Source organism: Stomoxys calcitrans, chromosome 2 (assembly GCF_963082655.1).
Source record: "Stomoxys calcitrans chromosome 2, idStoCalc2.1, whole genome shotgun sequence".
NCBI lineage: Eukaryota > Metazoa > Arthropoda > Insecta > Diptera > Muscidae > Stomoxys > Stomoxys calcitrans.
Genome location: NC_081553.1, coordinates 167,600,741 through 167,626,851, shown reverse-complemented (window position 1 = coordinate 167,626,851; position 26,111 = coordinate 167,600,741). Strand labels below are relative to the sequence as shown.

The following is a 26,111-nucleotide window of genomic DNA, read 5'->3' as shown; positions in this document are numbered from 1 at the left end:
ATTGGTTCTTATGGCCGATATATCCAATTATAAACCGATCTGAACCATATTAAGGTCGGATATCGTGAGGCTCAGAAAAACTCACTGTTTCAAATATCAGCGAAATTGGGTAATAAATAAAGCTTTTATGGCAGGTCGGTCTATATGGCAGCTATATCAAAATATAGTCCAAACTAAACCATATTTAGATCAGATGTCGGGAGGCTTCAAATAACCCACAGTTTCAAATTTCAGCGAAATCGGGTAATAAAAAAAGCTTTTATGGGCTTCAGACCTTCCATCGGGAGATCGGTCTATATGAGAGCTATATCTAAACATAGTCCGATCTAAATCATATTTAGATGAGATGTCGGGAGGCTTCAAATAACCAACTATTTTAAATTTCAGCGAAATCGGGTGAAAACTAGAGTTTTTATTGGCTTTAGACCCCTAATCGGCAGATCGGTCCATATGGCAGCTATATCTAAATATGGACCGATCTAATCCATATTTAGGTTAGATATCGGGAGGCTTAAAATAACTCACTGTTTTAAATTTAAACGAAATTGGGTGATACATAAAGCTTTTATGGGCTTCAGACCCTTTATCGGGAGATCGGTCTATATGGCGGCTATATCTAAATACGGAGCGATCTAATCCATATTTAGGTCAGATGTCGGGGGCTTAAAATAACCCACTGTTGCAAATTTCAGCGAAATCGGGTAAAGCTTTGAAGGTCTTCAGACCCTTTATTGGGAGATCGGTCTATATGGCAGCTATATCTAAATATAGTCCAATCTGAACCAATTTTAGGTCAGATGTCGGGAAGCCTTAAACTACTCACTGTTTCAAATTTCTGTGAAATTGGATAAAAAATAAAGCATTTGTGGACATTAGACCCTTTATCGGAAGATCGGTCTATATAGCAGCTATATCCAAATATGATTCGATTTGGCCCGTTCAAGAACTTAACCAGTGTGCATCAAAAAGACGTATCTGTGCTAAATTTCAGTTCAATATCTCAATTTTTGAAGGCTCTAGAGTGATTACAACAGACGGACGGACAGACAAACAGACGGACAGACACATGGACATCGTTAAATCATCTTAGAATTTTACGACGGTACGAAATATATATACTTTGTAGGGTCGGAAATTGATATTTCGATGTATTGCAAACGGAATGACTAAATGAATATACCCCCTGTCCAACGGTGGTGGGTATAAAAACTTTGATGTGCTGCAAACGTAATGATGACGAAAGTTTACCCTCACATTTCTACCCTACACCACTACGCTAGTACGAGGGTTGCCTTTTATATTGCGGGATTAGAGAACACAAAAACAAATATTAATCATCGAAAATCGCTTTATTGTTTTTCACAATATTCCCCATTAAAATCTATACACTTTTGCATGTGTTTGAATCAATTGTCGAAGCGCTTTTGCCACTCTCATTGAGGTATCTCCAAAAAATGCATTCTGAACGTTTCTTCAGGTGTCGAAAAACGTTGACCTCTAATTTTTTCTAAGTATGGGAATGAAAAGAAGTCCTTCGATGCTAAGTCAGAACTATACGGCGGCTGGATCATACTCCCCCAGTTATTTCTTTTTGCCTCAGTATATAGACCGATTTGGACCACAATTCTACGATTATTGAAAGTCGTAACATTGGTGCGGATATTAATCTGCCCCATGCCACTATGGAGATTCACCTAATCCATTAATCGACTTGTTGTGCACTCTCAATACTAAAAAGTAACCACGAAAAGAAAAATTTTAGTCAGAAAATCCGACCTGCTTACAAAATCCCTAATTATTTACTATATCACGCCTCTTAGTTGGTTTATGTCTGGTATTGTGTCCCCACTCAAGTGGCGGTGTCTGTTAGCCGCAAAGGCCGGTCAATGACGTAGGCAATGCTCCAACGTCTTATCAAGTTCTCCACATGCCCAACACATACTATCACTGGCCGCAGCGATTTTGCATAAAGGAGCTCGTATTCCTAGATTCATATGTGAGTCTTGTTATGATACCGAAAGCTACACTGAGTTCGTGCTTGCTTCCTTTCAGTAATAGCCTTAACTTCTCACAATCCGGATCACCTCATAGGATTTTCGTCGTCCTACCACCGTTTCGTTGTTCCACAGTGTTATATTCATCGCCCATGATCTTAACTCGTCCCACCAAGTTTGTTGACGGCAGTCCTCTGGCCTTTGCTGCCAAGTTGTCTGTTTTTTTACCCCTCCTTACTCCGCTATGGCCCGGTCGTATCATAACACTACTTGCAAAATTTTTGCCAAATTGGATTATAATTGCGGCTTCAAGAGGCTCGCAAAGTCAAATCGAAGGACAGTTTTATATGGGAACTATGTATACCCAGATCTTAATCGATTTGACCCATTTTCGACCATCGTGCTTTCGACAAACGGAAATCCGAATGACTATCTCGACTTAGCATGTCAAGGCGATCCAGAATATGTGTGTATACTTCATGGGGTCGCAGATCAATATTTTAAGGTATTACAAACGGAGTAACTAGATGAGTAAATCCCCTTTTAGATAAGTGGGTAAAAAAAAACTTGTGCCAGACACTAATAGTACACTGACAGAAAAAAATACCTGCTGGTATTATTTTATTTACATTATTGACAAAAAAAAATGTAATACCATTTGGTATTAATTCAACACCAGACGATAAAAACAATGAGGAATTGACGGCACCAAGTTTATAATTTTGTTATCGCTACAAAAGTTTTGTTTAGCTTTGTGATTAAAACATTGCCCCTTCAGCTTAGGTGGTAGCAAACTCGGATTACCAGTGTGGTGGTCATGTCTTGTATGGAGACTAGCGTAGTGCTGAGATTAGCATGGCCGCCCGTGACGCTGAACGCCTGGCTTCGAATCCTTGCGAGAACATTAGAAAAAAGTTTACAGCGTGAATTTCCCCTCCTAATGCTGGCGACATTCGTGAGGTACTATGTAGAAACTTCTTCTCAAAAAGGTTTCGAACTGAGGCACGACGCTCGGATTCGGAGAAGTCCGAGAAGTTTGCTCCTGTTCCTTAATAGAATGTTCATGGACAAATTTACATTTGAATTGCTTCACTATCAATGCCATTGACACCATTCAGTATAATTTTTTAATTTGGGGTAGAGTTAAGTTTAATATTTCAGGGCATATTGAAACTTGACTGACTTCGCACAAGTTTATTGCCATCGTGCCAGGTCTTTGGTATGTTTAAATACACATTTAAATGTCCTTGACTTATATGAGTGGTCATAAAATTTCTCTTTAAGAGAAATAAATGCCATATTTAAATGTTGCATATACTTCCGCTGTCTACTGAATACCTCATACACTTTGAAGATGTAAAAGAATCCATACATTAAAAATTCTTTAAATTTGAGTTTGCGAAATATCCCATTGGAGATTGCTGGCATAATGCAACATTCGCAGGCCTGATAAGAGACACATGAATTATGTAAGGGGACTTCCACTAGTCCCGAAATGATTCATTTAAAATTTTCAGACTGCAAACAAAATACAACGGTTTGTTATCCAGTTATCATTATCGGATTTTAACCATCTTTGAGTAATAATTCAATCAAATTAACAGAAGTCAATTGGTGGCTCATGTTACACCATGTTTTCGTCCGGAGCAGACCACGAAACAGGAACACCACCGCTAAGCGACATCATGATCAGTGTAAAAGATTTTCTCGCACAGTAAAGGAAGAACAGAATTCCGAAAACAACAACAACAATTTATTGCCAATATAAATACCTTTGTTTTCGTGCCAAGCTGTATGGAAGCCAGGAGTTCGCATTCATTTGGTGGGAGGCCGAAAATACTCCGAAATTGGTTACCGTTAACTAAATCAAGGGGCATTGATTTCTCCCACCAAACACTGCATGGCAACACACATTATTTGGTGGTGGCAGAACACTGATCTTTAGTCAAAAATCATATGTGAAGAAATGCATGTCTTATCACTTTCACAAGTGTTATTGCAATGAATGGAACACATCATTATTCCTCTTTGGTGTAGCATATAAAAGCCCTTGGAGTTGGGGAAAAAGTTGTATTTATTCTTCTTAACTATCAACAAGTCCATCATAATCATTGATCTTCATCATCACCTTGAGTATCGCTGATCTTTTAGCTTCCATAGCGTTTACTTAAATGATGAAAATCACCAAAAGGCTAAGGACAGGGAGATGATTGCCAAAAATAAAATAAAAAGCACGCCGAAGATATTTATCTGACATACAAGCCGCAAACAAAGGCGAAAGGTACCAAAGAGAAGCTTAAAAGTGAGTGAAAAGATATTATCACAATTAACTTTAAATTGCTTAATTTTTGTTAATATCTTCTACTGTGTTTACGATGTTACATTACTACGTTTTTCCACCAACTGATGATGCCACCAGCGCATTTGTCCAAAATCCTACCGTAAAAAGATCAGAAGTCCCACTATGAAAAGAAGAACATTTCATGAATCAAGGAGACTAGACAATCGACATACTTAACAATTAACATACAATATGCTTATGACATTAATATGTTAAATTATTTTCAACGGATTATTCCTACCGAGGATGAGGTGCTGAATGGTTTAAAGTCATTAAAGAGTTCCAATACACCTGGGCCGGATGTTGTAAAATAGCAAATTTTGCCCATGAACATTCCACTTGTTCCTTAGTGGAATGTTCATATCAACGAGCTCAGTCCGATTTAAGTTTAAAGCTAAATGATGAGGGGCCTCCTTTTTATAGCCGTGTCCGTACGGCGTGCCGCTAGTGTTCAACAGGCCAGCCATTTAGGTCCATTGCTATTTACTTGAATGATCTTTCATTAGTTATTCAGTCTTCAAGGATTTTAATGTTCGCAGATGATGTGAAGATGTTTTGTAACTTGGATTCTCCAGATCGGTCTCTGTGCTTACAGAGCAATCTGCACTCTCTGGTGGACTGGTGCGGTTTTAATGGCATGGCGCTTAATCTTAAGAAGTGCAAGAAGTTATCTCTTTTCAGGGTTAGACCTATTCTAAGTGACTATTATATAGGTTCTGATAAATTGGTTAACGTAGATTCCTTTACAGATCTTGGCGTTATTTTGGATGGTAGATTACGTTTTAAGTTGTACACTGACTGGTGCATCAATAAGGCAAAGTCATTGTTGGGTTTTATAAAACGGTGATCCAAGGACTTTGATGATCCTTATGTGTTTACAAGCTAAGTCCGACCTACATTGGAATATGATTGTGTGGTTTGGAATCCATTCTACATGTGCTACTCAGATAGGATTGAATCAGTCCAGATACAATTTCTTCTTTTTGCGTTAGGGGTTTCCCATGGAATTCAGATGATTTTCCTTTCCCCTATGAGAACCGCTTGAAACTTATTGACTTACCAACGCTCGAAAGGAGGCGCTTGATGCTTAGGGCCGTATTTATTGTGAAATTATTGCTGGTGGTCAGATTGATTCCCAATTCTCAACTTGCGAATTAAATTTTAATATACCTCTCCGAAATACTAGGTATAACTTACCTCTTAGTCTAGCTTTAGTGAGATCGAACTACGAATTAAACAATCCGTTTCGCTCTTTGTGTGATGTGTATAACAAATTGTACAGTAGTATATTTTTCACCGATCCTATTCATGTAATAAAGAATGATATTCTTCATCTGTAGATTGTTGTAGAAGTTGCCAGAGAAGACTGTTCTTCATATTGTTCTTTCATTGTTGTGTAATATCTATGTATGTTGCTTAAGATATTGATCTAATTATGGTGTTTAAGTGGCTGTGAAATTTCTGTAGCCGGTATACCCTAACCCTCCATAGTTCGGACTGTGGGGTGTAAGCATCTCAATGTATAGTTATCGATCGAATCCTTTGAATTCTATATTTATGCAATGTGCGCGTGTCTGTCGAAATATCAAAATCTTTGTCACTAAAAATATATGCTGTGTTTTATTTTAGTCCTATGCAGTAAAAGTCAGATATTCTTGATTGAATATCAGTGCAAAGTTGCACGTGGTAAGCCATCGATATCATACTATAACATATATTAAGAAACGAATAATTGTGAATTGCCCTAAATAGTACTCAAATAAAATACAGCAATAGAAAAGTTATTTGTCCACGATTAGTTAAAATTCGAAGATGAGCTATATCGAACAATATCTTGATGTAGCTTCCATGTATGCCAATTTCCCAATTTAACTTTTTGCTAGCACAAAATGGATATTTTCCATCCATATGCCCACAAACATGAAAGTAGACTTCTCTTATATCAATAAATGGCAGATTCAGGATTCAGCTCAATGATAATTGATCTCATTTTAATAGTCTAGATCTAAAACTATTAGATTCAATATTATCTACAACCTCCACACTAATCTATCTGTCAATTTGACTTCTTTAAGGTACAGAATCCGAGTATTATATCTATAGGTTAGTAAGCTTGTCCTACCTTTTTTCATAATAGATTACGTGCCCACTCCACACTTACATCATACAGAGATCTGTAGTGATCAAATGTTAACTTCTACTTTATCCTGCTTGTTAGCCTTTAAGAAGACTGCCTAATAAACCTAACCTTTATTTGATTTCTATTATGACATTTCATTCTGATTTGTGGCCTCCCACGATACTTAGCGCATAACCCCATTACGTTATTTCACTAATCTCATGTGAGTTATTACCTTCTAAAAACATGTCGTATTTGTTAAAATGTATTTTAAAATATATGTATTGCTATTTTGAAAAGATTTAGCATGGCAATAGAAAAGATAATTATCTGTTATAGTTTATGGAAAATCGTCTGCAGAAGAACATTGATGATGGTTTCAATTTATTTCATATTGGTATGTCGACATATAATGTCCCCAAAATAGGGGGTGAAAATGTTTATGTTCCTAGCATTAACCCATTAATGACTGACCTCTTGGCATTATCGATCTAGTCTGTCATGTCTCTCCGTATGTAGTAATTACGAAAGCGGTCAAACGAACAAAAAATTAACCTGCTTTAAAGTTAACGCAGGTACTCCTTATTGGTGAAAAGTCAGTGTCAGCAGTGCAAATAAATCATGACGGTCCAGATTTGAATATAGCTTCCATAAGACCCGATCCTGCGATTTGACTTCTTGAGCAGAAAAGTACACCTTTGCCCTCCAGCATCCATGCCAAATACCATCTATAAACTGTAACTAATCGGAAGAGATGCCCCAGGTTGTTCAATCGTCAACTTATTGTGTATTCCGAGAGTGACAGGGCTAGGAGGAGAGCCATTCGTCGTATCCGTGATCTCCGAAGGAAAGCTGTAACAATTTACCGTGCACGTCATACGCGGTGCCAAGTCATTCAAGACGTTGGGCCCTGATGCTGAAGAATCTGGATCTACCTGGAGTCGAGTACCTTACAACTGTCCTTAACCTGTCTTTGAACACTCTTATAGTAGCCGATGTCTCAAAGATGGACAGAGTAATCCCGCTATTGAAGCCTTGAAAGGACCAGAGTAAGCGAGAGCCGTACAGGCCGATCTCCCTACTTTCACCAGTAGCCAAGGCACTTGGAGGACTGCTCCTCCCAAACCTCGTTGGAGAATTTCCATACGCCGAGCATCAGCATGGATTTCGAAGACTGCATAGCACAACAACTGCTTTGCATGCCATCACTGCACACATTTGAGGTGACTTAAATCAGCCCAGGCCATGTGATAGAATGGTCTTCGTGGCACTGGACCTTTCGAAGGACCACGTCTCTCCAGCCAGGCCTGAAACGCCGAGTCGCAAATTATCTGTATGATCGCTAGTCATTTGTGCAATTAAGGGATAAGAAGTCGAAGGTTCACCGAAGACTGAACCAGGGAGTTCCCCAAGGCGGGGTGATATCTCCGGCACTGTTTAAACGTTACAAATACTCCATTCCTCCCCCAGACAGAAATCGTATCATATGCGGACGATTGTATGATCATGGCATCATTGATGACACCCATTGGTGACCTATGGCATAGTTTGAACGTCTACCGCAACGAACTTGTCTCTTATTTCGCTGCAAGATATCTGCCACCAGATCTTCAGACCATTATTCACTACAAATACGCGTGAGTTGAATACTGAGCTGAAAGTGAAGGTCGATGGAGAAATGATTCCTACCATCAAGTGTCCCAAAATACTTGATGTCACATTTTACAGCTCTTATACATTCTCCCCACATACCACAGCAATTCGCGATAATGTCAAAAGTAGAAACAAGGTCCTCAAGTCACTTGCCGGGAGCACTTCGGGTGCTGACAAAGAAACCTTGTTGACCACGTACAAAGCAATTGGCCGGTCTGTGGGAAGTTATGCAGCGCCAGTGTGGTGTCGTCAGCTCTGTGACACGCATTGGAATAATATTCGGATCTGTCATAATGCCGCCCTTCGAACAGCGACGAGCTGTCTCCTCAGTTCTCATATGGACCGCCTCCATCAGGAGAAAAACACCCTACCAACGCGAAGAGATAACCACATGCTGCCCAAGCAATACCTTTTGGGCTGTTATCGCAGGGAAGAAGCCTTAATGTAGATATACATGATCTAGAGCGTGAGGTTCAGCTCTACAAGAGATAACCTCTAGATCAAGCTGCATACCAAGTGGGTCTAGACAACTTTCATGCAGACACGGTAGCATCTGCCGGGTGAATGTAGTCCTTGGAGAACAACCGCCTCTCATTACACCTGAAGAAATTGACCGGCAAACCAGAGTAGTTCTGGCTCAATTATGATCCGGCAGATGCAGCCGCCTCAACTCCTACAGAGGAAGTATTGATGCCGACATGCAGGATGTATGTCCCGATTGCGACCAGCGACCAAACGTTACCTGTTTAACTGCCCAGCCAGGCCCACTTGACTCAGACCTAGATCCCTCTGAACGCACCCCATCTTAGTTGCAGAGTTTCTGGATCTGAATACTCAACAGAATCAAGCAGACGAAAGATAGAACATAACAAACTTCTACAACAACAACAATCATCTGTAAATAGGAATAGCCTCCATATAAGCCGATTTGTTTATTTGAACACCTACAATCTTCAATGTGGAATATTCAACTGAAGACGATAATGGTATTAAAAAAATCTCGGTTTGGAACTAAATCCAATAACAGTTTGGTATTAAAAGTGATACCAGTGTGGAAATAAGTCTAATACCAAAAGCTACTCATTGTTTTATGCTCAATGATAAGGGACCTCCTTTTCATAGCCGAGTCCGAACGGCGTGCCGCAGAGCGACACCTCTTTGGGCAGAAGTTTTTATATGGCAAAGTACCTAAGTAATGTCGCCAGCATTAGGAGGGGATAACCACCGTTGAAATTTTTTCTGATGTTCCTGCCAGGATTCGAACCCAGACGTTCAGCGTCATAGGTGGACATGCTAACCTATGCGCTACAGTGGTCTCCACAATTAAGCTTAAAATTGAATCGGTCAGTACTCATTTATTTGTAAGAAGTTTGCCCCAGTTCCTTAATGGAATGTTCATGGGCAAATTTGCATTTGCATTACTCATCGTTTTATAACTTATCCATACCAGGCGATATTGTTTTAATACCATACTGTATTGCTCACTAACAATGCCGTTCACTGATAGGAAAATGACGGCACTTTGCCAATATCGCCCTGTATTATTTTGTTCGTGTCATTGGCAAAGACTTTTAATACCATTTGGTATCAATTCAATGGCAGACAAAGGCGGTTATTAAGAATTGACGGCGTCATATTTGTATTCTTGTCATCGCGCCAGAAGTGTTGTTGAACTTTGTACTTAAAATATTAACGCCATTATATAATATTTGTTAAACAAATAAATAAAATACAATTTGAGTGCGTAAAAGCTTGTTTAAATACTCAAAAGCGGTGAAAATAAAAATATTACAAATTCTAAGGACATTCTACATCAATAACATGATAGTCTCTTGTGTAGAAAACGATCCTGTGGTGTGGTGTATTCATATGAAAACCACTTCTGGGAATCAATGGATATGGAATAAATTCAATGAACTGAGCTTCGTCACGGTGTGACATTACTTTTTGTAATAATAAATGTAAATAATCGAAATTTTTTTGTTTGTTTTGGTTCTTTAGGAGTTGGAATGATCAATAAAGGTAGGGTACTTAAACCAATAATGGACTGGTGCTAAAACCAATAAAAGATAGGTATTAAAACCAATACCAGTTCGGTAATAAGACTAGTACCAAACGGTACTAATCATTTTATGTTTCATAAATACCATCCGGTATTGTTTTTGTACCATACTGTGTTGCTTTACTATCAATACCGTATGGTACTGAAATGAGCACGTTTGGTATCAACTTTTCTCTGGGTGTATGTTATCGAAATCAGATAGTTTGGTATTAATTTTTCAGTATACTCGATTTGATTCCTTATCGATGTATGCCGTTAAGGATTGTAAATGGCTCAAATTGGATTGTATAGTAAACGGCTCAACTTTTTAAGTCACCAAGGGCAATGGTTATCCAATTTGGCTGTAGTTTAGCATACAAATTCTTCCGTTGACCTCCAATATCTTTGCTGGATGTGATCTGATATAGCTTCCAAATAAAATGATCTCTCGATTTTATGTATTATTTTCTACCCATTCGTCTTCAATGGGTTAATAATGTGTTATCTTAAAGTTAAGTTGCCTATAGTTAACACACACATACACATGCATACGCGAGCAAGCGTTGATCCACTATTCATCATAAAAGATACATATGTAAAGAAAACAAAAATGTCCGCCTGCCTTACACCTCCTTGTTGCTATTTCATAGTTTTCCACAGCAAAAAGATGTATGAAAATGTTTCCAACATGACATTAAGTGTGATCTTCTTGGTTGCTCTTCGATGTTGTTGTACAAACATTCTAAACATTTTTCAAAAAAAAAACAAAGTGGAAAAATAAAATTTTTTTTTCCTAAGGATTTGTCTGCTCAGAGTATTTAAATGACTGAGCCTATTTTTCGCGGCTTCTAAATATACCAATGGACTAACTGGACAGCGAACACCTACGCAAATTATGCCAAATGAAATAAACATTTCTCAATATTTTGTTTGTTCTTGTTTTCTTTCATAGATGCGAAATTTTGAAACGCACACACAATTTTCCTCTGCAAAGTCTGCCAAAGATACACAAACAAAAAAAAACAATGCGAGAAAAAAAACCTGCCATTCACAATGTGGTTGGTCTACGTGACAAATGCTCATACAGTTAAATCTTTTAAATCTCTTGGTGATTTTATTAGTACGAAACCCAGTGGGCTTCTTAATTATAATCCATTTTAAAAATTAACTTTTAAGTTACGGTTTGTGTATTCAAATATCTGGGATGGCATTTTGGTGAGAAATATTTATCGAATTTTACAATGGTTAGCTAGCTAGAGGCGTGTAACTATGCGCGCGCTCATGACTTAATTAATTTCTTAATCAAATTCCACAAACCTGTCGCATTCCCAGCTTTATTGGTGAGCTTTGATGTTTCGTTACACTGGCTGGCTTTAGTACATGTAACAAAATTTCCAATGATTTTTCCATAATTTCAAATTGATTCAAATGCTTGATGCTTAATGTTTTGTTACTTATAAATCAACCGGTTTGTGTATAAACAATGCTATTGTCTTTTTGTTTTTAATAAATTATTAATAGCTTATTAAAGGCTTAACATTTTAAATGGGCTAATGAAAACTTAATGTTATAATTGTTAGTTATTCGAAGTGAAAATGGGAGGCAAATAATTTATTAAAAACTTGTCTGTTTTATAAACAGAATGTACAAATAAAACCAAACCTTAAATCGAGAGATCGATCTATATGGCAGCTATATCCAAATCTGGACCGATCTGAGCCAAATTGCAGAAAGTCTTTGAGGAGCCTAACGCAGCTCACTGTCCCAAATTTCGGCGACATCGGACAATAAATGCCTGTTTTATGGGCCCAAAACCTAAAATCAAGAGAACGGTCCATATGGCAGCTATATCGAAATCTGGACCGATCTGAGCCAAATTAAAAAAGGACTTCGACTGGCCCAACACAACTCACTGTTTCAAATTTCGGCGAAATCGGACAATAAATGTGCCTTTTATAGGCCCAGAACCTTAAATCGAGAGATCGGTCTATATGGCAGCTATATACAAATCTGGAACGATCTGGGCCAAATTGAAAAAGGACATCGACTGACCTAACACCACTCACTGTCCCAAATTTTGGCAAAATCGCAAAATAAATGCGCGTTCTATGGGTCCAAGACAGATCTTTTGAAAATTTTTGTGACTACGGCCATATAAATGGAATCCGGCGATAAATATGTATGGGTGCAACATCCAAATCTGAACCGATTTTGGTGAAATCTCGCAGATATGTTAAGATCAGTACCAAAACAATCCGTGTCAAATTTTGTGTAGATCGGTTGCAAATTGTAGCTACTGCGGCCATTTAAATGCAAATCGGGCGATACATATATATGGGAGCTATATCTAAATGTGAACCGATTTTGATGAAATTTTGCAGATTGCCAAATTTTATGCATACCGCTTGAAAATTGAAAATTTTCCATATATGTTAAAATTAGTAACAAAACAATGCGCTCCAAATTTTGTGCAGATCGGTTGAAAATTGTAGCTACTACGGACATTTAAGTGAAAATCGGGCAATACATATATGTGGGGGCTATATCTAAATCTGAACCGATTTTTACCAAAATCAATAGCTTTCGTCCTTGGGCTAAAAAAGTGATATTTGCAAAATTTCGTGATGATTGGACAACAAATACGACCTGCACTTTGATTACAAGAATACATGGACTCACAGACGGACATGGCTAAACCGAATCAGAACGTGATTCTGAGTCGATCGGTATACTTATCAATGGGTCTAGCTCTTCTCCTTCTTAGCGTTGCAAACAAATTAACAACCTTATAATACGCTATACCACAGTGGTGGTGTAGGGTATAAAAAGGAGTGGATCTATTGTAGTATAACAGATCCATGTGGGACTCCTTTTACGGTCGCCATTGGTTTAGACTTCGGATTTCCTAGATATACCGATTGAGGTTTTGTTATAAATTTCGTCGAGATTAAGGAAATATTAAAGAACCGGCGATATTTGAAACACAAGTTCCGGTGGTCAAACGCATTTGTGTGATCTATACTTATTTTACCCTCCTCCATAGGATGGTTGGTATGCTAATCTAGTCATTCCCTCCACCATAGGATGGGTCATATGCTAATCTAGTCATTTTCGGAGTATCTTTTTGCGACCCCAAAAGTATGCATGCATATTCTTGATCGTCTTGAGATTCTAAGCTGATCCATCCATATCCGACCGTTTGTTGAAATCACGATAGCGATCAAACGGACTGATACACGTATACCTCTTATAGATGTAAGTCATTGGGGATTGCAAATGGGCGATATCAGTTCAGATTTGGATATAGCTTCAATATAAAGTTGTCCTTCGACATGGCTTCTTAAGTCCGTAAAAGCCGCAAATATTTTCCGATTAGATTGAAATTTTACACGTTTTCTATTACAATTTTCAACAGTCGTGCAGAGTATGGTCCATATCATTGTATAGCCTGATATAACTCTCATATAAACCGTTCTCAAGATATGACGCTTTGTAAGTTATTTGCAGAATCCATAATGGTTGGTTTCCAAGATTGGGCCATCGGAATTAAGCACATTTGTACTTGTTTCCATCGTGAGATTATGGATTCTACGACTTCAACAAAAGCAGTAGTACAGCTTAGTCTGCATGAAAACAAGATTGCATGTCAAAAAGTAAGGGTTTTTTTGTATACTGACCTACGAGGCCACCGCAGCGCTGAGATTTGCTTGTGCGACTTTGACGCAGCAGTGGTTATCCCCTATAGTGCCTTAGGAAATCAGGGGCCAAATAAACGCATACGTGATCGAGTGCGCTTTCGTATCGAATGAAATGGATTGTATTTAATGGGTTTTATACCACTCGTATATAAATTTGTATGTCCAAGTTTTTATAAATAATGCACGATTTAAACATTCGCGTTATTAAATTTTAAAAATTCCGGTTCAATAAAGAGAATAGCGAGATTTCGAACAATTTTACTCGTTCATACTCGTATGCGGTAATTCGGCTCCAGGCATGTGAATTTCTCTACTAAGTGGTGTCGCTCTACGGCAAGCCGTTCGGACTTGACAATAAAATAGGGGTCCATTATCATTGAACTTAAACTTGTATCAAACAGTACTCATTGATATGTCAGAATTAGACCCGCCGTTTCTTAACCCATTAACGCCTGACTCTTGATTCCCTTTTAGGATTTTAATGAAATTTCATATTTTACTGTTTTTAAAACAAAAAAATTATATTACTAACATTTTATGACCATTTATCTAAGAAAAGTGAATTTTAAAGGCTTTTTACATAAAATCGCACCTGCTGTCAAAAGTAGCAGGCTTATCGCCATAACATAATTTTTAGCATAGACATCATCAGCTGCAACTAGACACTAAAATGGTGTTCCAAAATCGAACTTCTAAGAATTTTGATAAAATTTTTTTCTTTGAATATTCTATTGAATATTAATAGAATATTCATGGCAACATTTGCATTTGCATGATTTTCGCATGCTTCTAGGTACATAATGGGATACATGCTCGAATTGACGCAAGTAGTAGATAGAGCAATATAAGACAATAAGCGAGGAAGGATTGTTGTTAAAAATCTTAGTCAATTCCATTGGGACCAACATCTTTAGATGTAACTGCCGTTAGACAATTAAAACATCCTCAATAATATAAGGTAATAAGCGAGGGAGGTTTGTTCTTAAAAATCTTAGGTCAACTCCATTGGGACCAACATCGTTAGATGTAAGACAATTAAAACATCCTCATTTAGTAACGTAAAAGAATTCGAAAATGCCATCACCAACCATGTCATCTGGGGATTCTGCAGTATATTCATTATGAATAATATTCATATAAGGAAGGGTCAATATCCGGAGAAGATGTATTGATAAACGTTTCATGGAGATCATCTACATCGCCATGATATCTGCCTTAAGCCTTAAGCCTTAAGTTTTCATAAACCTATTACATTCCACTTAAGATTTGAGTCTAAAGCATTCTTAAACTGTCCATGATAGAAATCCCGTTTTGCAGTGGTAATTCAGATATTCACCCTTCTTCTAGCAGAATGAAACTCATACAGCTCAGATATTTAAAATCTTTTCTGAAAACACAACCCTTTTTATAACGGTTCGGTTTTTAGAGATATTTGATTCGTTTTAATGGAAAAAATTTCATTATATGATGAATATATATAGCCCAAAGGAAATTTTACCTGTGATCAACCGAAATTAGACCACACATAATTAAGAAGTAAATATGTTATGAACTTCCAAAATGTAATAAATTGTACGCCATTTGTGAAGTAAAATAAGAATTGATCAGCGACTAGAATAAGCGACGTAAATTTCAAGTTAGGATCCTTATTTTGAAGTTTTATTTCTTTGGCTCAAAATTATTGCCAAAGTACTTTGATCAAGAAAAAATATTTCTTGGCAATCTTATGTTTAGGTTTTATAGTTAATCATCTAATGATTCATGATCGACTGGAGAGTTTTAAGTGTTAAAAGAGTGTTCTAAATCTTTAAGAATTGATGTAAAGTTGCCAATACTTAGCAATGAGTTTTATAACATACATCAGCTGATACTCGAAGTTGCCTCAATAGTAGCTATAGCTCATTTCAGATATACATCTTTGTTATAGCTTCAAAAATAAACATCTTTAATTCATATAAATCACAAATGGAGTACTTACTGTATTCACTTTGATCGTCGGGCGTTCCATTGACCGTACCATCTGGCATCAGTTGCAAGAAACGATTTTTTATATACAATTGAATTTTACGTGATGGACCCGATAGGTGGGATACCGTTGAGCGTTCATTGCGATCCAGGTTATTTTTATAATGTAGATTTCTAGAATTATTCAGTCTTTTGGTTTTCTGGCCACCCATTTCGGATGAACGTCGCACAATGCCAACGCTGCCCGAGCCTGTACCACCACTGTTCAAACCACGACCAGCGCTTCCATCGGTGGATATCTGTGGCCCACTAATATTTTTTGAGTTTGTTGTCGATAACGATAATGAGGGTGAACGTATGCTGCGTTCGGTACGGGAGAGTATGGCTAAATGGTGTGAGGATGAGAATTGAAATGTGGAACGTATATTGGGAGATTTGGACGCCAGGACACTGCCGCTGCTACGGATACTAGCTTCTTTGGTGAGTGGGCCAAAGTCACTGTCGTTATCGGTGACGGTGGTAGGCGGTATTAGGGTGGACTGTATTTTGACTGATGATTCGGTGGTCGAGCTGGGTGCTGGTGTTGTATTGATGAGGCTTACTGGGCTAGATGGGAATGATGGCATAAGTGTGCTTGATGCTTCTGTAGTTATCACTGCTTCTTCTGATTCAGCTGAGTTCATGATGTGAGTATTCGTTGATGACAATCCTTCGTTGTCTTCTTCTTGGGCTCTTGTTGTTATTATATTCTGTGAGTTTGTTGTTTCATTGCGAGAAACGCTTGAATTCGCTACGGCTAGAACATTGGCTACACCTTCCACTGCTGCTGTTCTATTAACATTGTCGTCGTTTATAATTTGTTGATTAATACTATTTAGATTCTCTTTGACCTGCTGCTTCTCAATCGTCGGCATTTTCGTTTCCTGCAGGGAAACGCCCATTTCCGTTAGCTGCTTTTGAGTTGTAGTTGTAGTCGTTGTCGTTCGTTGTTTTGTTTGTAAATCACTGAGGGATTGGTTCGTTGCTAAACTTAAAGGATTTTCCTTCACCGCCTCTGACATAAGTTCGTCCTTTTTTACACCATGACGAACATGATCCTCAGGGTCATATTCGAAAGGCTTTACGTTCAGGGCTTTGTCGATTTTTATTACATATAAGGTGCCTGCTGGTGCCGCCACTGGCATTGCGTACATTAAGCACGGCCAATCGATGATGATCGCAAGGAGGGCACCCAACAGTGCCAGGGCCCTCCAATCTAAACGCAGATTCCTTCGCATTTGTGTTCGTTAAATTTGATGATAATTTTGGCGGCGTACACGCTGCCACTGCTATTGCAGCTCTGGCTAATCTTGGTCTTGCTAATTGTTGGCGTCGTTGAGCGTTTTACGCCCCGAAACACCTCAGCAACGTTAATTGTTCGTTAACCAAGACGAAGAAGAAGAAGAAAACTTTGCAACACTGTAGGCCACTCTACGCCTCTACCTGTTGCCGCTGCTATTGTTGCTGTTGCTGTTGTCGTCGTTTTCGTCTTCGTAGTCCTTGATGTTGCTGCCACTCTGGCTTTGGTTCGCTTAATTTCACTTATAGACCATGCAACACCTCTCGTTAATTGTGCGAAATGTTTAAATCGCATTGGCAAAATTGTTTAATAATTTAATTTGAAACTCGTTTTCGTGCTCCGTTTTGACTGGTTGCCTTGCCAGCTTTAATTTATTATTTTTTATTATTGCTTTTTTTTTTGTTTGAATTCAATTGAATTATGACTTAATCGCTATTTCACTTGGCATTCGTTTTGTTTCTTTAACACTTTTTTTTATAGATCATAAATTTTGTTCACTTGTCTCTCTCTCTCTCTCTCTCTCTTGGGGACAGTTGGAATTTAGGTTACCATATTGAAGGCATATCTTTTGTATATCACCTTCGGGACATTATCGGGGATGGCGAGTTTGAAACATCGTTTATGATTTTCATCGTCGTCTTCCTCGTTGATAATGCATTTTCCAAATTTGACTGTCCTTTTCATTTTTCGGTACATTTGGTGCGCGTGCGTGACCGATGAACGGCGGTAGCTACCGCTGTTATTTTTCCCTTGCCGGTTTTTTTTTGTGTGTTTTGTTTTGGCTTTCCGATGAAGTTTTAGAAAGTGATCAGTGGGCTATCGTGAAGTTTTCTCGTCTTATTCCCGCGGTGAAGGTCGTTGGTTTCAAGTGTGAGCTGTAACGAGAGCAAAAGAAGGAAGTGCATGATTTCAAAACCGGTCAATATAAATCATAAAAAGTTTTAATTGCTTTGCGTATCTGGTAGTAAACGGAGTTAAAAGGGATTAAACGATAATGCCAATATGAGCAGAAACTTTGCGATAATTCATGGTGTGTTTTATGTCCAACTACATGATAATAAGACGTCTTAAATACACTAAAACTCTATAATCTATACTCTATAAGAGAAAAACGTAGCTAAGGCATTTTTTCCCCTTTGGCAATAAAAAAAGCAAACCTAGCAATGTCAACTCTTTAAATGGTGGATTCCCCAAACTGAAACATGTTGTCTGCATGTCATTTTTGCTGTTTTCCTCGAGGGCTGTGATAAATGAGTTGTCCACTTAATATATATACTTATATGGTTAAATTCAAGTTAAAAACTTTTTAAAAGCACCTGACTGTTGCTTTGTAACCAACCCATGATTAATATGAAAATACCAAAAATAAGCTCTCACGCGAAGTCAATTTTAAACATTTGCTATGCTAATAGTGGCATTTTTAAATCAGTACAAAGTCATTTGTTTCGTTTCATACGAAATTTAAAATCCATCCATTTATGGTTCATATAGGGCGTTCGTTATGGCCAAAGTTACCAATTGAAAGCACTCTAATTTGATATGGTTATGCTAGTGATCGATTGGTGTCTATTAATGCGTGTAAGGTTACTATTCCTACACATCTGGCAATATCATCATTGCTGCTCTTCGATAGTGGAGCGTGGGAATGATATGTTACAGGCTACACGAATAGGAAAAGGCTAATGAGAATCACCGGATATCTGCTATTCTTTGAAAATGCCCCTAATGTTAAGCTATGCCACTTTAAATGCCATGACTTTAAGATATTAAGAGAACAAAGTCATTGCCGGCATCAGGACCGATTTGACTTAACATATGTAAATGCAGCGTGCCGTATCAAACTGTTAGGTTAGGTTTAAGTAGCAGTCTGCCATCAGATTCACGTTTTGGACGTTTTCGTCCATTGTGATATCACAGGAACAGAAGAAGGAAGATGCCTTCTAGTTCCTACCGTCGAACCATCCAGATCGCTTTAAAAAGCCCAATAACTTGCAAATGTTCACATTCCAAATGAGAACCTAAAGTGGAACTCCTTCTAACTGCTAGTGCGGGACACACATACAAAAGGTGTTCTATAGTCTCTTCTTCCTCCATGTCCCCAAAGCTTTTGCAAAAGTCGTTGCTGGCAACCTTCAGTCTGTCAGCATGTTTTCCGACAGTGACAGTGACCTGTCATAACGGACACAATGACTGAGACGTCTGTTCAAGCCAATGACTATAAAGCAGTAGACCTCTTCAAGTCTAGATGAGGCCACATAGTTTTGGAATGCTCACAGCCCCTCTCTATGTGACCATCTATCATTCGTTGTCCTTCGGGCCTGGTCCTGACAACTTAGCTTACATGTCACTAGAGGCATACCCACAGATTCCACTGTCCCTGGAATGTGTAAGCTAGTTCCAAGCTCTTCCGCTTTACAATTCCCTGGGATATCTCTGTGGCCCGGCAGCCAGAACAGATGAAATTTGAAATGCTCAGCCATCTCGTTGAGAGATTTGCGACAGTCGAGGGCAGTTTTTGCATTCAAAATACGTTCTCCAGGCATTTAGTGGCTGACTGGCTGTCTGAGAAAATATTTATGCCAATCGTCGTAATGACATTACATCTGAGCCATTCCCCAACTTCCTTAATTGCAAAGATCTCTGCTTGATACACACTGCAGTGGTCGGATAACCTCTTCGATATGACCAGTTCTACATCTTTAGAGTACACCCCAAAGCCCACCTGGTCGTTTAGTTTGGAACCATCCGTATAGAAGTCGATGTAACTTCTGTTGCCAGGCATATCGTAGTTCCAATAGGTTCTGTAAGGAATTATGGTACAGTATTTTTTTTTTATCAAAAAGCGGCTCAGGTAGGGTGTAATCCACAACTGCCTGGAATATCGGATATTGTATCAAGGATAACACAGTGTCCGTAGCCGCCAGATGACCAATGAGAAAGCTTCCTTAACCTAACGACAGTGGTCGCTGCAATTTGGGTAGCCACAATGTCCACAAAGATGTAGCAATAAATACAATGCATCAGATGGTGTCGTCCTCAGTGTGGCTGTGATGCACAAACAAACCATCCTTTGGATCCGGTTAAGTATTGAGGAATAGGTGGATTTTTGAAGCGCCGTCCACCAGACCACAGCACCATATAGCATGATAGATCTGACAACTGCTTTTTTCCATATTAAAATTTAAATTTTTTCGATTTGATTAAAATTTGGCTAGTACTCTACCTTTATATCAAATAATTCCAGTTGAACTGGTCCAACTTGTATAAAATTGTCTTACCATTAATATCGATATGTATCTAAGGTTAGGCTAAACCAAATTAAAGTCGTTCATGCTTATACTGGCAAATTCTAAAAACTTAGTTTACTATTTTTTTTTATTTTATCGTATACGCAATTTGTTTGTAATAGATACAGCCGTCATCACTTTTACACTACTAGTTTTTTTTTTTTATTTACAACGATGGGAACTTAATTAAGGAAATATGCAAACGCATCAACAAGAATGCCACACAATTTTCGGCAATTTCTAAAAATAATTAAAATTACGAGAAATAAAAGTCATGCACAAAAACAAACAAGCGTTGATTACGCAATGATGCAGTAAAGACGAAGCAAGTTTGCCCCAAAAATAAACGTCACATGCGTTCGCGAAAAATACGAGGAGGGTTTCCCAAGCACAGGAAAGGGAAATCAGCTGTAACAATAGCGTAAAAGCGTTCACGTTGCGATTTTGAATTGTAAATAAAAAAGGAACCACAGCCTGAATCGGAATATGGTTCGTTGTGGAACATATTAGGTATGGGTGGAAAAAGGATATATTTATATAGATGGATGGAAATACCAACAAAATTTGTCGAGTTTACTGAACAATCGATCAAAATTTCAGCGTGGAAAATAAATAAAAAGATTGGATCGATTACACCAATCTCTCAATTTGAAGTCTTAAGCAATGCTACCAGGAATGTTGCAGCTCTAATATACTAGGATTTGAGACCTTCAGCACCACGGTAACCTCCAATACCACCGTGGCGCTGAAGATAGCATACCCGCTGGTGGCGCTGATCGTCACCACTTAATAAAGAATTTTTACACTTTTTTTTACTTTTTCATAAATGTCGCAAATTAATGGCGCCAGGATTTAAGACCTGCCGTTCAGCGTTACCAGCGGACATGCAAACTTCAGCGTCACGGTGGTATTGGAGGTTACCGTGGTGCTGAGTGCATTTGTAGAAGGTAGCAGATTACGATCAGCTGAGTTACTATGTTTATACCCTACATCATAGAATGGGGATATAATAATTTCGCCATTCCCTTTGTAGCTCATCGAAATGTTGATCTGAAACCTAACAAAGTAAATATATTCTAGATGGTCATGACATTTTAAGTCGATCTAGCCATGTCTGTCCGTCTGTCTGTCGAAAGTAGGCTAACATTCGAAGGAGTAAAGCTATCCGCTTGAAAATTAACACAAATTCTTATCAGTGTAGATCGGAGTAGATGTTTTGGTATATCTGCCATGAAAACCAAATTCTTGAGCCTCTAAAGGGCGCAATTCTCATTCGATCGGCGCATTTCTCATCCGAAATCTCGCACAAGGTGTTTTGGTTTGACTTCCAACAACTGTGATAAGCATGGTATACATCAGTTTACAGCCTGATATTGCTGTCATATGAACCGATCTTGCGCCTTGTAGGGGCTCAAGAAGAAAAATCGGGAGATAGGTTTATATGGAAGCTGTACCAAGCTATTGATCGATTCAGAACATATTAGACACGTATGTTGAAAGTCATGAGAGAAGCCGTTGTACAAAATTTCTGAGAATTACGCCATCTAGAGGCTCAAGAAGTCAAGATCGCGGTCGATTTATATGGCAGCTATATCAGGTTATATACCGATTTGCGCCATACTTAGCACAGTTATTGGAAGTCATAACAAAATACTTCATGCAAAATTTCAGCCAAATAGGATGGGAATTTCGCGCTCTATTGACTCAAGAAGTCAAGATCCAAGATCGGCAGATTATAAACCGATTTGAATCATACTTAGTGCAGCTGTTGAAAGTGATACCAAAACAACAGGTGCAATATATCAGTCAAATCGGATGAGAATTGCGCCCTCTATTGGCTCAAGAAGTCAAGATCCAAGATCGGTTGATATGGCAGCTATACCGGTTTGGCCCATTTACAATCCCAACTGACCACTAATAAAAAGTATTTGTGCAAAATTTTAAGCGGCTAGCTTTATTTCTTCGAAAATTAGCGTGCTTTCGACAGACAGACGGACGGACATGGCTAGATCGATTTAAAATGACATGACGATCAAGAATATATATACTTTATAAGGTCTGAGAAGCATATTTCGAGATGTTACAAACAGAATGACGAAATTAGTATACCCCCATCCTATGGTGGAGGGTATAAAAATATGATTAGAAAAGTGGAAAAATAGAATAAAAAAAGTTCAACAATGATTTGGAGAGTTGTTGAGACCTGAATGGACCTTCCCACCTTTCGTCTAAGGCACTACTTATTATTGGTCTGCCTTGCTTAGCTAGCAACCTAATCCAGTTGATTGAGGAAGTGGGTGAAATATCATATTGGGTTGCCCAAAAAGTAATTGCGGATTTTTCATATAGTCGGCGTTGACAAATTTTTTCACAGCTTGTGACTCTGTAATTGCATTCTTTCTTCTGTCAGTTATCAGCTTTTACTTTTGGCTTGCTTTAGAAAAAAAAGTGTAAAAAAGGTATATTTGATTAAAGTTCATTCTAAGTTTTATTAAAAATCCATTTACTTTCTTTTAAAAAATCCCCAATTACTTTTTGGGCAACCCAATATTTTGCATAGGACAATTTTGGCACCCAAACATTCAAATTGTAAATTTTATGATAAAAAAAAATCTTAGTGATCATATAATGGCGTCTACATATTTTTGGTTGTATATAGTTTCTAAATAATCTAAGTAACACTCATCAAAATAGTCTTGGGAAAAACTAAGTTGCAGCAGGGGAATCGAAATAAAATTCGCATATTTTTAATTAAACAAAAAAATTCATCATGTATAACAAGTGGCAGATGACAAAAATATTTGTGCTCTTTTTTTCGGCATTCACATTAAGTCACAAATCACATGGCCACAGTGAAATGGACAAGGTGGCACCGCAGCGAGGTAGAGCGTACGTCTAAGGATCATAAAAAATTATATTATCATTGATGAAAACCAAAACATTTACATGGTCGCCGACAATTGTTGTTGTGTTGCCTTCACGGAATATATTCAAATATTCGTTTTTTATCGTTTGTTACACTTTTCTATATTCTAAATTGGTTTGCTTGAGTTATTGCCAAAAAATGTGTAGGAAAAAAAAGCACAATTAGAGAGGAATATGTAGGGACAATTAAAAAACAAAAAACAACAACAACAACAACAAAGACACCCCAAAGTGTGCTAAAAACAAAACACAACATCAGCCAAAGTGTAACATACGCAACACCTACCTTTACACGAGATACACAATGGCCATGTGCAGGGGAACGAAGGAACGAACAAACGGTTGCATTATGGCAAGGGGTATCGATTCCGATTTCCTATTCATTTCACTGACTGCATGAGACAAATTCACTTTTCCTTGTCGAATGTGTTTAACCTATTCGAAATGATTTCACTTTCTTCAACACTTGCGTAAATGTGAGCCTTCTCTCAGATGTTGATGTGCATGCAGCTGCAGGTTATCGTATGTGTGGTGATTTTTTTTCTCTACATAATGTCGACCACTCTTATTATATGTATATGTTTTGCGCTTGGTGTTGGGTATGCAGAGTATCTGTCATTACCTCCTTGTCACCCACTGTGGCGGATGCATATTTGAGACTCTAGACGTTGTTGCATACAGCAATTACAATAAAACAGCCAGAACTATGGTGCACAATGCATACACATATATACATATATAGGGAATAATTGCGACACCAGTGCGCTTCCCCCGTTGGCGACCACGGCGGTTGCTGCCAGCAAACCATCTTATGCTCAACGAATTCCTTAGAACGAACGGGTGCAGCAGCAGCAGTGATTCGTCTCGCAACTTTTTCAAGTATGTACTTACAATTACCACAACAAGTGTGTTTTGTTGTGTCGTGTTGTGTGTTCGCTTGTCGGATTGCAATATTCTCCCTAATGCGTTTCTTATTTACGTAAAATTTATAGTTCACTAAAAATCAAACCGAACGAATAATTTGTTCAATTAGTCGCTGTTTACTATTAGTACACGCATTTTAACCTACAAAACTATAAATAACTTGACGTGACTATTTCGATTTCGTGATGTGAATGACCTGAGGGAAGTGATTAATCAAATGTTGTCGTCTTCTTATTGTCGAGAGAGCCAGCAAGCCTACTGCAATGGATGTAAGGTCACAAAAAAGGACATCGGAAACAAAGGTTAACAAAATGTTTAATGCATTTACAGCAAGTAATGAAAAACAACCGAAAACTTGAAAAAACAAGTAAAAAGGCGTTAAGTTCGGCCGGGCCGAACTTTGGATACCCACCACCTCGGGTATATATGTTAACTACCTTTCATCGAAATCCGGTGAAAATTGCATACTTTAATTGTCCCATAAGGTATAAATATTTCAATTCTCGAAATTTTTATTGTTGGAAAAGTACGCGAACAGACCTAATATTATGCAGCAATAAGAGTATTCGCGGACAAATTTGCACGCATTTTCAATGAAAGTCTTTCATTTACCAGTAAAAATGAACGCGAGAGCGAGAGTTTTTTAAACGAGAGGTTGCAAATTTCTGTCGAAGGTTTTGTCCGCAGCAAAAATTTCTAACTATCCCGCAAGATTTTGCTGGCAAATTGTTTTTGAAAAACTACGTGAACGCACCTTATATCTTATATCTTACAATCTGTTTGAGTCGATATGTCACTATTGGGTCGATATGTCACTAAGCGGCACCTATTTGCCGATTAAAAATTGTCGATAGCATAAGCAATAAACATATATTCAGAAAACAAATTCCATTAAAAAGAAGAATAGCGATACGATAACTTATCACCGGCGTGTGAGAAACAGGCCCTGATTCTCTAACCAAATATTGGATTATCATGATGTCCATCTTAATAGTGTATTTGTTTTTAAAGCCACCACCCTAGAATGGAGGTATACCAATCTAGTAATTCCGTTCGCAACACCTCGAAATATTGATCTAAGACGCCATAAACTATATACATATATTCCTGATCGTCTCGACATTCTGAATCGATCTAGCCCTGTTCGTCCGTCCGTCTGTCGAAATCACAATAGCAGTCGTACGCGTAAAGCTAGCCGCTTGAAATTATGCACAGATACTTCCTTTGATGAGCGTCGTTGGGGATTCCAAATGGGCCATATCGGTTCAGATTTAGATATAGCTCCCAATATAAATCTATCACCCGATTTGAATTCTTGACCTCTTACAAGCCGCAATTTTTGTCCGATTTGGCTGAAATTTTGCACGAAGTGTTCATTTATGATTTTCAACAGCTGTGACAAGTACGGTAAGAATCGGTCCATAACCTCACATAGCTCCTATATAAACCGATTGGCTGAAGCTAAGCATATAGTGTTTTGTTATGACTTCCAACAACTGTGCCAAGTACGGTTCAAATCGGTCTATAACCTGATATAGCTCCCATATAAACCGATCTCCCGATTTGACTTCTTGGCTCGTTACAAGCCGAAATTTTTGTCCGATTTGGCTGAAATTTTACATGCGGTATTCTGTTACAACTTCCAACAACCGTGCCAAGTACGGTCCAAGTCGGTCCATAACCTGACGTGGCTCCCACATAAACCGATTTCCCGATTTTACTTCTTGAGCCACTGGAAGCAAAAATTTTTATCCGATTTGGCTGAAATTGAGCATATAGTGTTTTGTTACGACTTTCAACAACTGTGCCAAATACGGTTCAAATC

The 26,111-nt window shown here is 38.2% G+C and overlaps 1 protein-coding gene across 2 annotated transcripts in view; it reads right to left on the bottom strand.

Annotated features, from left to right (window-relative positions):
* Positions 1-26,111, bottom strand: part of LOC106081399 (putative uncharacterized protein DDB_G0286901) — a 317,325-nt gene that overhangs the window by 236,725 nt on the left and 54,489 nt on the right. For both annotated transcript variants that reach the window (XM_013243316.2, XM_059362412.1), the window contains exon 2: positions 15,825-18,025. In XM_013243316.2, the coding sequence (XP_013098770.2) occupies positions 15,825-17,088 (1,264 nt within the window). In that variant the 5' untranslated portion in view covers positions 17,089-18,025. The remainder of the gene's footprint in view (positions 1-15,824; positions 18,026-26,111) is intronic.